Raw genomic sequence first — 16595 nt, 5'->3', positions numbered from 1 at the left:
TATCATGTCAATGCTGAACCTAAGATGTACAAGCCACTTTTGAAGGCTCATTCACACGGGCCCCACTGCCTATTAGCAAAGGCAGCACAATATGGAGACATTTACTAAAGATTTACAAAAGATTAGCTCCTTTTACTATATTGTTTTTTCCTGTAATTATAAAATTGTCTTTCTATAGGAAACTGCACTAGAGGTTAAAACAATTTTGAATATAGTAGTTTTGGGAGAACATTTATTATCAAAATCCAATTTACCTATTTAAAATCTCTATATACTAGTGTAAATGCCCATCAATGCAGAACCCTTCACTTCCAAAAAAGAAAGCACCTGCACCCCCCTAAAAACTATCAACATTACCCATAATTTCACTACACAAATGCCATTTACTACAATCTTGATAACCAAATTCTTTTTTTTTTTTTTTTTTATGATGGAGTTTCACTCTTGATGCCCAGGCTGGAATGCAATGGCATGATCTCGGCTCACTGCAACCTCTGCCTCCTAGGTTCAAGTGATTCTCCTGCCTCAGCCTCCCAAGTAGCTGAAATTACAGACACAAACCACCACGTCCAGCTAATTTTGTATTTTTAGTAGAGACGGGGTTTCTCTACGTTGGTCAGGCTGGTCTCGACCTCAGGTGATCCCCCTGCCTCATCCTCTCAAAGTGCTGGGATTATAGACATGAGCCACCACGCCTGGCCCGATAACCAAATTCTTAACAAATTAGCTTAAAAATTGATTTTTACTGGCAACTTAAACTGTAACTTAAAATTATTTTATGATACAATTTTAAGCTGTTTAAAAATGTTAGCTTCACATTCAACATCTAAACAAATCTGAATATCATCCCTATGTATGGTTAGGAAACGTTTCAGTTAGTATTCTACCTCCCATTACATGAGAATCTGATTTTTGTTATTGGCTTTTTCTTCTCCAATTAAAAGAACTAGAGTACTAAAATATTTCTGAAAAATTTCACATACCCTGAAAATTCACGAAGAACAGAAGCAAACAGCTGTTCCAGATCTAAATTTCCTTAAAGATTACCGGTAAGTCCTTAGTCATTCTTTCAGAGGTTTATCTAGCAGAATTACTAAAATAAGCGCAAGCCAACTTTAGTTTCTTAGAAGGTATTAGAAAAAAATGAAAAGATCTTTAGCTGTTTAAAAAAAAAAAGACAGTGTCTGACTCCTTCATTGCCCAGGCTGGAGTGGAATGGCATCACACCTGGGAGTGCATTGCCCAGGCTCACTGTAACCTCTGCCTCCCAGGCTCAAACCATCCTCCCACCTCAGCCCAAGTAGCTGGGACTACAGACACATGCCACCATGCTCGGCTGGTTTTCATTGTTTTGGTAGAGAGGGGGTTTTCACCACGTTGGCCAGGCTGGTCTCGAACTCCTGGGCTCAAGCAATCCTCCCGCCTTGGCCTCCCAAAATGCTAAGAGGTATCTACTACTCCACATGGATCTTCAGCTATGCTCTCAACTGTGTGAGATAATCACTCCTTTAAATAATTTTTCTCTGGCAGGGCGCAGTGGCTCACGCCTGTAATCCCTGCACTTTGGAAAGCCGAGGTGGGCTGATCACGAGGTCAAGAGATCAAGACCATCCTGGACAACATGGTGAAACCCCGTCTCTACTAAAAATATGAAAATCAGCTGGGCATGGTGGCACGCACCTGTAGTCCCACCTATGTGGGAGGCTAAGGCCGGAGAATCGCTTGAACCTGGGAGACGGAGGCTGAACTGGGCCGAGATCGGGGCACTGCACTCCAGCCTGGGCAGAGCAAACATCCATCTCAAAAAACAAAACAAATAAAAAAATAATTTTTCTCTTCTCAGTCTTTGTAGTCAGAACTAAAAAAAAAAAAAAAAAAACAACTAATTTGAGATGGTTTACCCATAAAACTATAAAAGATTATTTATGGTTTAACCATAAAAGTAGAGATACTCAGGGAAAGAAATACCTTCATAATAACATTATTTTAACTTCACATTGAAACTTACAAGCAACAGCTAGAAAACTACAGTTTCTTATATTTTCCTCTTCTGAATTGCAAGAAATGCTCAGATTTTCCAAATGTTCTATCAAGGCCAATCACCTTGATCATTTATTAGCTTATTCATGTGAAAATATACCAAATATGTTTTAGGTACCAATCAACAATACCAATTTAGTAAAAATGTCTTAACCCATGTCACTGATAGATGGCAGACATAGTTGACTATCAGTAATTTCAAAGCAGCACCATTTGGAAAGGTAGCTGCTTGATTTTTGTCATAAATCACACAAAAATATTGATTCCTGTGGTCACGAGTTTCAAACCAAGCATCCAACTTATTTTCAATTCAAGAACAGGTTTCAGTTACTATTTAAATTTTTCTTCATTTATTAAATTTTATAATGGTTTTATAAATAATTTACCATAGTTTCCATTTTAAAAGTACTAGAAGTTTTCATTTTAATGGTGTATATAATATTTCCTAATATTTTTGAATCAATTATTTCATTTAAGGGTTTGTTTTTTGAAGTGTGCTGAAGAACTACTCCATTTTTTCCCTAGAGTTTCAGCCACTTTCAAATCTTATGCTCTCTAATCTATGTTTTTGAGTGTCACAATCTCATCTCAGTATGGCATGTACCTTGAGTAGCTTAAGAGTTTTTAAAATAGGCCAGGCGTAGTGGCTCACACCTGTAATCCTGCACTTTGGGAGGCTGAGGTGGGCAGATTACCTGAGGTCAGGAGTTTGAGACCAGCCTGGCCAACATGGTGAAACCCCGTCTCTACTAAAAATGCAAAAATTAGCTGGGTGTGGTAAAGTAGCATTTGTCACCATACAATAGAAAAGATAAAAAAGTGTAGTACCAGGAAGGCTGAAATACAAGCATGAATATTTTCAAGTGCTTTAAGACCATTGTTCTTAATCCATCTAACAGACGTGAAGTCAATTTTTAGTCCAGTTCTTGATTCTTAGGCTAATGAGTGACAAGAATGTTGCAGAGTGGCGTCAGCTGCTGAGAAGACAGAAAACTACTTGTTAACCAGTGTAAGAAATTCCCACTCAGACCTGGAATAATATTGTCTTCTTCCTGGCTTTAAAATTTTTTCCCAGTGACCTTCAATCACGCAAGAAATAGTTTCAGATTAAAACTACACAGAATTGATGAAGTAAACCCGTATTACAAGATAGAAAGTTACCCCGTTTACCTGATAATGTTGTCTATTTGATCTACGACATAAACTTGACTCTTTACTTTCTTCTCTGCTTAAGCAAAATCAGTGATTTCTTTCAAGGCTCCATTCTGGGCTGGGCGCGGTGGCTTATACCTGTAATCCCAGCCCTTCGGGAGGCCGAGGCAAGAGGATCACTTTAAGGTCAGGAGTTCGAGACCAACCTGGCCAATATGACGAAACCCCATCTCTACTAAAGATACAAAAATTAGCCGGGTGTGGTGGCACACACCTGTAGTCCCAGCTACTTGGGAGGGTGAGGCAGGAGAATCGCTTGAACCCGGGAGGTGGAGGCTGCAGTGAGCCAAGATTGTGCCACTGTACTCCAGCCTGGGTGACAGAGTGAGACTCTGTCTCAAATAAAGAAAAAAGGCTCCATTCTGTATCCCTAAGAGTCCTGTTCTCTCGACTTCCACAAACATTTCTACAACTATTTCATACATACTGAATTTTGGGGGCCCAAAAGCCTTCGTGCGAATCCTGGTTCTATTACAAACAGCTGTGTGACCTTGAGCCAAAAAGGGTGGTGGGAAATAAAAATAATACCTACTTCATAAGGCTGTAAAGACTTGATAAATTAGGCCAGGCACGGTGGCTCATGGCTGTAATCCTAGCACTTTGGGAAGCTGAGGTGGGAGAATCACTTACGGCCACAAGTTTGAGACCAGCCTGGCCAACATGGGGAAACCCTGTCTCTGCCAAAAATACAAAAAAGAGCCAGGTGTGGTGGCAGGCGCCTGTAATCCCAGCTACTCCGGAGGCTGAGGCAGGAGAATCACTTGAACCCAAAAGAAGGAGGTTGCAGTGAGCTGAGATCATGCCACTGCACTCCAGCCTGGGCAACAAGAGCAAAACTCTGTCTCAAAACAACAAAACACCAAAAATTAGCCAGGTGTGGTGGCCTGTGCCTGTAATCCCAGCTACTGGGGAGGCTGAGACAGAAGAATCACTTGAACCCTGGAGGCAGAGGTTGCAGTGAGCCACTGCAGCCTAGGCGACAGAGTGAGAGTCTGACTCAAAAAGAAGACTTAATAAATTAGTCTACATAAAACATCTAGTGTCTGGCACACAGCACCGTAGTTATCATCTCATTTGGTATAATCTGATCCTCATAAAACTAAGAAGGTAAAATCTATTTTTCTTTATTTTTAGATGAGAAAAACTTTTAGGGGTAAAAGGACTAAGATCCAAAGACAAATGAATAAAGAGCTTATAAACTTTTCATCTTCACCGTAGTCTCTTTCATGTGTCAACTTTAATGTCATACTGGTCACCAGGAATCAGCTTTCAAAAACAGATTTAAAGACTGGTAGTACCTTTTGTTTTTGAAACAGAGTCTCGCACAGTTGCCAGGGCTGGAGTGCAATGGCGTGATCTTGGCTCACTGCAACCTCCGCCTCCCAGGTTCCCGTGATTCTCCTGCCTCAGCCTCTGGAGTAGCTGGGGTTACAGGCGCACATCACCACACCCGGCAAATTTTCTGTATTTTTTAGTAGAGACAAGGTTTCACCATGTTGGCCAAACTGGTCTCGAACTCCTGACCTTGTGATTCACCCACCTTGGCCTCCCAAAGTGCTGGATTACAGGTGTGAGCCAACTGGTAGCAACTTTCAACAGACAAGCTAAAGAACAATACACTATCTATATTGCAGTAATTCTAGTAAAAGTGGACAAATTAAACATCTTCCTTCTTCATTCTGTATTGCCAACCTGTGTTAAATCACCCTTCACCCTGCAGTCCTTAACCTGTCTCCCATCCAAGCACTAACCAGGCCCAACACTGTTTAGCTTCCAAGATCAGATGAAATCAGGTGCTAGTTTAGGGTGGTATGGCTATAGATCTTACCTTTCTATTCTCTCTGCCATAATCTTAGTCCTCCTGCTTTTTAGCTAGCCTCCTGACATCAAAGCTCACACCTCATCATCTTTCAACATAAACAACCTAAAACATCACTCATTTCACACACTTCTGGCTCAAAAACCTACTACTCCCTACCACTTACCACATGAAATCCACACTATGATTTCCTTTTTCAAGACAGGGTCTTGCTCTGTTGCCCAGTGCAGTGGCACAATCTTGGCTCATTGCAGACTCAATCTCTCAGGTTCAAGTGATCCTCCTTGGTCTCAGCAGGGACCACAGGCATGCACCACTATAGCCGACTAATTTTTAACATTTTTAGTAGAGACAAAGTCTCATCATGTTGCCTGAGCTGGTCATGAACTCCTGGGTTCAAGTGATCCTCCTCCCTCAGCCTCCCAAAATGCTGAGGTTATAGACACGAACCACTGTGCCCTGCCTCACATATAATTTTCACTGCCTTTCATATATTGGTTCCATTCTACTTTTCTAAACCTTTTCCCCAACCATAACCAAACACCTTATAGAAACGTCTGCTTACTATTCCATTTACAGAAACTACTCAATGCTTGTGTAAATAAAATTATTAGCTGGGATGCATCCTTCTGTCATTTCATGTAATACCAGTAATTTTCTCAAGGCCCAGCATCCCCTTTTAATCATTCAATATATTATACAAACCAGTGTATATAAAAATACGAAACAAAACATTAACGAGACTTTGCAAATAAATCTATGTAGCAATTTCCAATGACTCCCTCCCCTTGTTTTTAAGTTTGACTACTTAATGTATGTACCCTTAAAAAGTGTTATTTTTGCATTTCTGAACTTCATGCAAATTGACTTAAAATGTACTGTTCTGATTTGCTTTTAAAAACGGATTTATCCACAATTATAAGTGAGTTAAACCTATATTTTCACTGCAATATAGGTATCATTATGTATGCACATGTACTTATCTATTCTGCAGATGATGAACATTTAAGTTGTTTTCAATTTCTTGCCATTACCAACAACGCCGCTAATGTTTCTTGGCGTCCCTTGGTGCATAACTGCAAAACTTCCTCCTCCATGGTGCTCTTCCAAAATACCATGGCCCACACAAAGACAGACACAAGCATTAAAACTGATGGGGTTTTCCAATCTTTTCAGTCACATATCTAAAAATCTCTCAACTCCTAGGCTTTTCTCTCTGCTCTAGTTTTAATTATCCATTAAATTTTTCTACACACACAGAATATTTGGAGTTCAAATGTTTGTATTTCTTTTCTTTTTGAGACAGTCTTGCTCTGTCACCAGCCTGGAGTGCAGTGGCACGATCTCGGCTCACTGCAACCTCCGCCTCCCAGGTTCAAGCAATTCTGCTTCAGCGGCTCCAATAGCTGGAATTACAGGAACGCGCCATCACGCCCGGCTAATTTTTGTATTTTTAGTAGAGATGGGGTTTTCAGTATGTTGCCCAGGTTGGTCTCGAACTCCTGGCCTGAAGTGATCTGCCCACCTCAGCCTCCCAAAGTGCTGGGATTACAAGTGTGAATCACCGCACCCAGCCAAATGTTTGTATTTCTTTGACATTATTCTTTCCCCAACTACTGCTTAAGTTGGGTGCTCAAATAATTGACTTTTAATTTTCACATATGGTATAGGTTCCCGTGTGTTACTATACCAAAGAGGGACGCTTAATATCCTAATAATCCTCACAAAGGAGGAAAAAAACCAAACACATCATCCTAAAAGATCTGAAAGTTACGCATCTTCATGAAGTAAATGCAGATAACTGCTCCCTAATATTAATTAAATGATTACTTTCCATACTTGCTGCATTTACTGCTGGCCCGCTAAGACATTTACCATAGGCACTCTGTTGCTTTTACTTTTCTTATCCATCTGCGTAGTTGAGAACTACTCTCTCCTCCACAGGCATGCTCTCCTCTTATTTTCCTACTAACCTGTTTCTGCCTGAACCACACGTTAGTGGGATTCTAGATTAAAGACAATGTCAGATAAAATGTTTTTAAGGTTTGGGGGGTGGGGAGCAAGCATACTTTTAAATTTTGGAATAGCTTTAAAATTTTTTCAAACCTAAGCTTTTGAAAAAAGCTTGAACTACTTCACTTTTTTTTCCCACTTCCAAAGAGCCTTGAGCTTTATCTATACAGGGAACATTAGGGCTTGATGTAAAACTGGAAAATTATACATCACATCAAAGGCACTCCGCACTCCATCCACACAGAAGTGCCACAGTAATAAATTACATTCAGGTTAGGTCAGATAACAGCACTTTATCATGTAACTTTTACTATATTACAAATAGGCTTATAATAGAAATGCGTTAAAACCTAACACTTGTACTCAACTCAATTTTTTAAATTACACATAAAACCCCTTTAAAGGTACATATCTAAAACTCAACCCATAGGCTTGTTTTCTGTTTTGCTTTTAATTATCCATTAAATTTTCTACACATAAACTTTTATCAAGAACTTCAGAGCCCTTAATCCTAACGATCCAATGAGAAAGGTTTGCTACATAGCTAATAATTATAAATTACAGCACTTTATTTCCTGGACAGCGTTGTGCCCTTAGAATAACCAACCACATATACAGAAAATGGCAAAACTACACTCCCAGCCTATAACCCTTCCAATCCATCCCAACAAACTTAGCACTGTCCATCCCAAATGTTAAGTCAATCATCCACTTTACTTTTTTTTTTTTTTGAGACGGAGTCCTGCTCTGTTGCCAAGGCTGGAATGCAGTGGCGCCATCTGGGCTAACTGCTACCTCCGCCTCCTGGGTTCAAGTGATTTCTCCTCCCTCACTCTCCCAAGTAGCTGGGATTACATTACAGGTGCCTGCCACCACGCCCGGCTAATTTTTGTAATTTTTAGTAGAAATGGGGTTTCGCCATCTTGGGTAACCTGGTCTCAGAACTCTTTACGTCAGATGATCCGCCCTCCTTGGCCTCCTAATGTGCTGGGATCACGGGCCACTGGCCGCAATCATCCACTTTTAGAACCTGTTGCCAGAAGTGTGGGATAGCTGTACTGTAATTCTAACTAAACGAGGTATATAAAATCAAGTATCCCTAACTAAAAGATGTTCTAAGAACATCTAACCATTATTCAATTCTTTGGCTGCAATTCATATTTTAAGCTAATTAGTACTATTTCCAATAATAATGATTTTAACATTTTTGCCTAAGAATATTCTGATTCCTGTGTTTGCTTATACCCAATATCCAAAATGTTACACAACAAGCACTACTTTCTGTCACTTCTCAGTACTTTTCACTTCAGACTTGAAGCAGCTAGTTTATGTCTATGCCAATTTCGCTTAAAAATACAGAAGACTCTAATATTTTAAGCAGTTACAGCATTTACAAAATATGTTTTTCATTTTTTTCTCTCATTACAAAAGTAGATGTTATTTCTCGTGGTAAATTCAGAAAAACATCAGGGAGGAAACAATGCCAACATCTGAGCAAACATTTTGGGGTATATCTCTACTTTCATGTTTTACACTGTCCTTTAAAAAACAATCAAACGACATTAGCAGTTTTACAACATTTTCCTTTCCAGTTAAAACTATATACCGTTACCATTTTCCCATCATACTCTTCACCTACGATACTGTTTTAAGTAGCTGTATAGACTTCCACTTCCACAACAGAATTAGCAGATTCCCAAAACTTGAATTTTTTTTTAAAAAACATTCTTAATAACTGATATTAAATTTATACACGCAAATCTGACACACTACTCCCTTAGGATAAATTCCTGTACGCACAGTCTTTCCATTTTAAGCCTATTATACTATGAAGGCGTCTGAATCAACATCTAAGAGCTCCGAGAGTTCGACATCAGCCTGGGCCACACAGCGAGAACACGTCTCTACAGACGATCAAAAAATTAGCTTGGTGTGGTGGCGCGCGCCTGTGATCTCAGCTACCCAGGAGGCTGAGGTGGGAGGATTGCTTAAGCCTGGGAGGTCGAGGCTGCTGTGAGCCGTGAGCCACTGATCACACCACTGCACTCCAGTCTGGGCAACAGAGCGATCCTGTTTCAGAGGGAAAAAAAGATCCAAGGCCTCTGTGGACCACACTGACAGCACTGCTACTATTTGCAACTGGTCACGACCTATCTGGGCTTTAACCTTCTCTTCTATAAAATTAGGGATTTGAACTACGTGATGCTCCTAAAATATGACACCATCGTTGCACTCCTCAGTAAAAACCATTAACTGACTTGTAATATTAGCGTTTACAAACTCTAAAAGCATTAGTAAGAAAATTAGCATGTTTAAAGACTAAAACAAATGCACAAATCAAGGGTAGTTAAATCCTTCCAAGTTAGTTCAAAATGTGATATAAAAGCTGTACACGGCTGAAAAATATATAAAGATGATAAAGCGAAACTTCTCTGGGTAAAGTACAAAGTAATGTTCTAAGTATATACTGTTAAGTGCAAAGGAAGAAATACAAATTTAAAGCACTTCAACATACACATCTGGCTAAATGATCTTTTCCAAATCTTACATAACCAAGAAACTTCATGCAGTATTTTAATGTTGTTTAATTTCGAATTTGCAAAAACATTCTATTTAAGTGGAAAAGGCATCATCCAGAGCGTTTTTGCAACGAAAATGTCAAGCTTTTCTTGATTTTTAAAACAATACTGTGAAAAACGTCGACAGACTGCGTAGATGACTGAGCCATTAGTAAACAAATGTTTTTAAAGGGAAATTTTAAACATTTATTAAAATAGCCTGAAACATCATTTTTGTCCGCATAGTCAACTGTTTAGATTTCCCTGGGAGAAAAATGTATTTTACCGACTATTCAGAAATCTTAAGCCAAGGTTTAAAACACAGAACGCAATACCAATACAAAATCTCGTGACCCCTACCTACGAAATAAACGATTCTTCACATTATTCCAGCGCGCCCGAAAGACTAGCCATTTCAGAACCACCATAACCGTTCTAGAAATGTCTGGCTAAAAAACTGTAACTGATCCAATAGGAATATTCCACAGAACAGGGCCACAGAGCAGGATAAACACCTAGGGGATATTCATCCACGGGAAATGCCGAACACAGAACATGGCACAGAGCTCGAAATGCAAAGAACGATGCGGCGACTACACCACGGTACTCCAGAACCCTTTGTCTGGAAACCGGAAGGTCCCACACCACACGATCCTCTCTGGAGGAACCTGAACTAATACTATTTTGATAAAGAGAAAAAGGATGTGAGGTGACTTGACTAAACAAGTGCAAATCACCCGCCTCGCACCGTACTGCAGGCGGCTTGTTCCACGACGCAGTACGAAAAACAAGCGTTAACGTTTCATTTTTCGGCCATTTTTACGCGATGGGGGGCGGGGAGGAGTCGTTTCTGATGTCCAGCTAAAGAAGCGCGCGCGCGCGCGCTCGCGCGTGTGGGCCGGGAGTCTTAGGGGGCGCTCTGAGGCGATGGGCAAGGAGCGGCGTGAAGGCCGACACACGGGGAAAAGAAAAAAAAGCTGCTCAAACAAGCAGGCTCTTTGGAGTCTGCGAAATCCTCCATTTTGGGGAACATTTTCAGAGAAAAAAAGGCGAACGGGTTATTTGGGACTGGCGCTACCCAAGGACTTAGCTATCTTAACCATCCTCCCCAAACGGCAAGCCCCCAATGGACAGTCTGTCCCTCAGGCCTCGAGCGAGCTCCTCCCTCCCCCTCAGCGCCGCGGCCCGCGTGTAACGGGCTAGTCGTCCCGCCCCCGCCCACAACGAGCCCAGGACGCGCAGCAAGCTCGGCCGGTCAGCGCACCTCTTCACCCAAAATCTCCCGCCGCACCCTGGGCCCTTGGTCGGCCGCGTGTTTCCCTCCCGGACCGCTCACCTCCGCCGCCCTAGAAGGCTGGTTGCGCCGCCACTGCGCTCCTAACATGGCGGCCGCCGATCAGGCGGCTCACATACGCAACGCGGAGGGAGGCAGAGCGGGAGCGAGCAAGAAAGGCGCGCCGCCGGCTCCCCGCAGCCCCTGTCGCCGTCGTTGTCCCCTCCCGGCGGACAAGGAGAGCCCCCAGCCACCCCACCCCGACTCTTACCCGCTTCACGCCTACCTTAGGGAAAGGGAGAGGGAAAAGGAGAGGTACCTCTCTCCCAGCGAGCGGGACGCCGAGGCTCCCACAATCCCCCGCAGCAACGGCGCTGGCGAGAGGTGGCGGCAGCTGCTGCAGCCCAAGAACAAACCCACTCTCGCGAGAGAGCTCGCCCCCACCCCCTCGATCCGGTTCGGCACGCTCCAGGCCCCTCCCCCTACCCAGCGCGCGCACCTTACTCGCGCCCTCGCCTGCGGTCGTTGTTCTTTAATCCCGGAGATCCCTCTCAGTCATCCAGCTGAGGCGGGAAATGGAGGAACAGCCGTGGCTTACGAGTTCGAGTCCCATTCCCGAAAAGGCTGTTTGTCAACCTCCTGAGTAGCGTAATACAAAATTTAAATAGGGTATGCGTTAGAAGCGATTCGCGAGAGTTCCTGGCTTAGACCCGACTTTTATGCTCTCTGGTTGTTCTGTTTGCCAAGGAATGGTGGAAAGCGCCAGATATTGGGGCTACAAAGCCACGAAGGGAAAACGATACCATTTTGGCTGGTTTTTATTTAGGTATGTTTATTTATTTATCATAAATAAACTGTCGCTCAGGTTGGAGTGCGCTGGCGTTATCACGGCTCATTGCAGCCTCGAACTCCTATCCTCAAGGGATCCACCCACCTCAGCCTCCCCAGTAGCTGGGACTACAGGCTCGCACCACCATGCCGAGCTAACTTGTATTTTTATTTTTTCCGTGGAGACAGTGTCTCGTTATTTTGCCTAGGCTGGTCTGGAACTCCTTGGCTCAAGCAGTGCTCCCGCCTCCGCCTCTCAGCATTGGATTAAGGGCGTGAGCCACCACGCCCAGCCAGCTGTGTGGTTTTTTTTTTTTTTTTTTTTTTTTTTTGAGACGGAGTCTCACTCTGTCACCCAGGCTGGAGTGCAGTGGCGCGATCTCGGCTCACTGCAAACTCCGCCTCCCGGGTTCACGCCATTCTCCTGCCTCAGCCTCCGGAGTAGCTGGGACTACAGGCGCCCGCCACCACGCCTGGCTAATTTCTTTTTGTATTTTTAATAGAGGCGGGGGTTTCACCGTGTTAGCCAGGATGGTCTTGATCTCCTGACCTCGTGATCCGCCCGCCTCGGCCTCCCAAAGTGACCAGCTGGTTGTTAAAATCAGGAATTCTGTGCAGGAGGGTCGTTGAGGCGGAGGGTCGTTGAGGCGGAGGGTCGTTGAGGCGGAGGACCGCGAGCCTTTTCCTTTCTAAAGACCACCGCCGCCTTTTGGTGAATTTGACTGAATGCAGTACATTCTTGGGACTGAGGTACTGGTTAGGTACCCGGGTTGGCGGGATTTGAGCTCCGGCCTTCAGAGGCTTAAGTAAATTGTTTGGAGACATAATCTGGCTGCAGCTCTCTCCCCAACCATCCTTGCAGAACTCCGCATCTGGAGAGTTGGGAATTTTCCGGCACAGTTAATGATTATAATATGGAGTGCTTTCTATAGGGTGGGCAATGCAATAAGCAGTTTACACATAACCCTACAATAACCTTGAGAGGCGGCTACTGTGGGATACCATTTGGTAAATCACAAAACTGAGACATTAAAAGGTTATGTAATTTGAGGCACGGTAGATCTCGCCTGTAATCCCAGCACTTTTGGAGGCCTTGGCGGGTGGATCACTTGAGTTCAAGAGTTCCAGACCAGCCTGGGCATCGTGGCGAAACCCCGTCTCTACTAAAATAATAATAATAATAATAATAATAACACAAAGTTAGCTGGGCGTGGTGGTGTACGCCTGTGGTCCCAGCTACTCACCTGGTACGGAGGACGGGGCTGAGGATCGTTTGAGCCGGAGGCGGAGGTTGCCGTGAGCTTAGTGCACCACTGCACACTCCAGCCTGGCCTACAGAGTCAGACACTTTCTCAAAAAAAAAAAAAAAAGGTTATGTAATTCAATAAAGTGAAAAAGCTAGTCAGTGGAGTCTTGATGCCTCAATGAAGCACTACCTGAAATGGCATAGCCATAAAAATGAAGTTACTTGTCCAGGCGTGGTGATTCATGCCTGTAATCCCAGCACTTTGGAAACCCGAGGCAGGTGGATCACCTGAGGTCGGGAGTTCGAGACTAGCCTGACCAACATGGAGAAACCCCGTCTCTACTCAAAATACAAAAATTAACCGGGCATGGTGGTGCATACCAGTAATCCCAGCTACTCGAGAGGCTGAGGCAGGAGAATCGCTTGAACCCGGGAGGCGGAGGTTGCGGTGAGCCAAGATCGCGCCATTGCACACCAGCCTGGGCAACAAGAGCAAAACTCTGTTTCAGAAAAAAATGAAGTTACCATCTCAGGACAGGGTAAATTGCTTTATCTACAAAATAAGTAGTAAGCCACTGATTCACAATATTACTTTATCTCAATTTAATTTAGTCAGTGATACAAGAAATATTTCTTGAGTACCTACTGTGTCAATATATTAGGCCTCAGCCAAAGAGCAGGAAAGGAGACAAAGGCACTGCCCTCATGGAGCTTACACTTTATGCAGACATTGAACCAATAAATACATATTTGAGATGAGTGAATAATCTGACGGGATGGGAAGCTTTCCTGAGAAACTGAGGTTTGAGCTAATATCTGACGAGTAGGCAATTAACTAGGTGAAGCGAATAAAGCATCCCCAGGCAGAGGGATCAGAATGTGTGAAAATTCTGAGGTAGACTTTGGGAAACTGCAGAATTTTTGCTGTGTTATTTTTGGAGACAGGGTCTTGCTCTGTTGCTCAGGCTGGAGTGCAGTGGTGTGACCATGGCTCACTGCAACCTCTGCCTCCCGGGTTTAAGCAATCCTCCCGCCTCAGCCTCCTGTGCATAGACATTAAAAAGGGCTGGAGATGTAGGAAAGGGCCATTTCCCTGGGGTTACAAATTCAAATGCAGAATCTAAGATAAACTGGGTAATACAAGTCCTATTTAATACTATCCAACGCAAGTTCAGTTGGGGACACATGAATTTTAAGGTAACGAGTGGTATATATGGGTCTTGAGCCCAGGGAAAGATTGTGGGTTAGTGACAAATTTACAAGTTAATGCCATAAATGAAGTAACAGGAGTTGAAAAATAAAGCCAGGTGCAGTGGTTCACACCTGTAATCCCAGCACTTTGGAAGGCTAAAGTGGGCGGATCGCTTGAGGCCAGAAAGTTCAAGACCATCATAGGCAACATGGTGAAACCATGTCTCTACAAAAAATACAAAAATTAGCTGGGCATGGTGGCATAACCACCTGTAGTCCCAGCTACTCCGGGGCAGGGGTAGACAGGGTCAGGGGTGGCTGATGTGGAAGGATAGATTGAGCCTGGGAGGGGGCAGGACCCTGTTAAAAAAAAAAAAAAAAAAAGAGTGGCCAGGCGCGGTGGCTCATGCCTGTAATCGCAGAATTTTGGGAGGCGGATCATTTGAGGTCAGGAGTTCAAGACCAGCCTGGCCAACATGGTGAAACCCCGTCTCTACCAAAAATATAAAAAATTAGCTGGGTGTGGTGGTGCTCGCCTGTAATCCCAGCTACTTGGGAGGCTGAGGTTGCAGTGAGCCATGATCACACCACTGCACTCCAGCCTGATCAACAGAGCAAGACTCTGTCTCAAAAAAAAAAAGAACCTTAAGTGGATGCAGTGAAAAAAGAGGCCTGAGCGCCAATCCTTGAGGAACTTTAATCAAGTATAGCAAACGAAACTTAGTGGACAGAGGTAGGGGGAGAAAAGCAAATATATGTATATGTGAGGGGAAGGCAGAGGAAGGAAAGCACAGAAATTGTGTTGCCTTGAAAACAACAACAACAAAATACTTCAAGGACAAAGTGATCAACAGAGTCAAATGCTACCAAGAGGTCAAGATGGAGACCAATGACATCTACAAGATTTAGCAACATGGATATCAGGTAACATTGAGAGTTGCTTCCACTAAAGCGTGAAATAGACTGGAAGGGCTGAATATGCGAAGAAGGAAGACAAAAACTACTGAATGCAGAAAATTTTGGCTATGAAGAGACTAGAGGAGAGAAAGCAGGATTAAGGGTTTTTTGTTTTACTACATGAGGGACTTCAGCACAACTAACTGGCAGTAAGGATATCTTAGTGAAGGAATTGTTGGAAAGACAAAGAGATGGGATAATCCATAACAAAGGTTCCTGAAAGGATAGGGAAGAAAGATAATTTCCTTTACAGTAACAGGAGGTATGGAGCAGATAGTGCTGAAATTTCATTAGATTGGTAGAAGGAAGACATGGACATTATAGTCAGGTAACATCAATTTTCTCTGTGAGAAAATCTTCTGTTGAGAGCTGGAGCTGCAAGAAGGAAATTTACATATTTATGTTTTTTTTATCATATTTATAAATTTAGAGACAGGGTATATATTTAGAGATGGGGTCTTGCTCTGTCACCCACGATGGAGTGCAGTAGCTTGATTGTGGCTCACTGTAGCCTCTAATTCCTGGGCTATAAGCTATCCTCCTTCCTCAGCCTCCCAAGTACTGGGACTTACAGGTGTGTGCCACCACGCCCAGGCAAGGAAAATGTTTAAATAGCCATTGTGAAAGTGGAACTGCAATCTTACATCTGTATGTTATGTTCTGTTTTTCAAAGGTTTGAGCAAAGCTTACAAAATGTGATTCATATCTTTGAGGCCAATCATTTGACAGGCTTGGAAAAGGAATTTGGTAGGATTCATCAAGGGCTGGGGCTTCCCTCATGATGTTGGCCGGGTGTGGTGGCTCACGCCTGTAATCCTAGCACTTTGGAGGCTGAGGCGGGCAAATCACAAGGTCAGGAGTTCAAGACCAACCTGGCCAACATGGTGAAACCATGTCTCTACTAAAAATACAAAAAATTAGCTGGGCGTGGCCAGGCGCAGTGGCTCATGCCTGTAATCCCAGCACTTTGGGAGGCTGAGGTGGGTGGATCACGAGGTCAGATCAAGACCATCCTTTCTGACATGGTGAAACCCCGTCTCTACTAAAAATACAAAAAAAATTAGCTGGGCGTGGTGGCAGGCACCTGTAGTCCCAGCTACTCGGGAGGTTGAGGCAGGGGAATGGCGTGAACCCAGGAGGCGGAGCTTGCAGTGAGCTAAGATTGCGCCACTGCACTCCAGCCTGGGCGACAGAGTGAGACTCCGTCTCAAAAAAAAAAAAAGATGTTTAAACCCACCATGTAGCTAGCTTTGGAAAGACAAAATTTTTTTGGAGGGAATCTTACTTTTCAGTGACTCTTGAGTCTTCCACTCAAAAGCTGATCTGCTTTCTACTCTGCAAGTCTGATTCCAACTGATCTTGTTCTCAACTCTTAGATGAAACAACAGCCTCTGGTTCTTTGGCAGACAGAAACATGACTGCCTATCAAATCTCAGTTCAGATGCACACCTACCCATG

The 16595-nt window shown here is 43.4% G+C and overlaps 1 protein-coding gene across 6 annotated transcripts in view; it reads right to left on the bottom strand.

Moving 5' to 3' along the window:
* Positions 1–14540, bottom strand: part of MATR3 (matrin 3) — a 40004-nt gene extending 25464 nt beyond the window's left edge. For 2 of the 6 annotated variants that reach the window (XM_054488865.2, XM_054488871.2), the window contains exon 1: positions 10979–11145. In XM_054488865.2, the coding sequence (XP_054344840.1) occupies positions 10979–11026 (48 nt within the window). In that variant the 5' untranslated portion in view covers positions 11027–11145. Of the gene's footprint in view, positions 1–10978; positions 11850–13991 lie in introns of those variants that run through there. The other 4 variants (XM_054488864.2, XM_054488862.2, XM_054488857.2 and 1 more) reach the window with 4 other exon arrangements.
* Between the last annotated feature and the right edge of the window lie 2055 nt (positions 14541–16595).

The sequence above is a fragment of the Pongo pygmaeus genome, chromosome 4 (genome assembly GCF_028885625.2).
Source record: "Pongo pygmaeus isolate AG05252 chromosome 4, NHGRI_mPonPyg2-v2.0_pri, whole genome shotgun sequence".
In the NCBI taxonomy this organism is placed as follows: domain Eukaryota; kingdom Metazoa; phylum Chordata; class Mammalia; order Primates; family Hominidae; genus Pongo; species Pongo pygmaeus.
The sequence above is the reverse complement of the archived record's forward strand: the minus strand, read 5'-3'. Positions and strand labels throughout refer to the sequence as shown.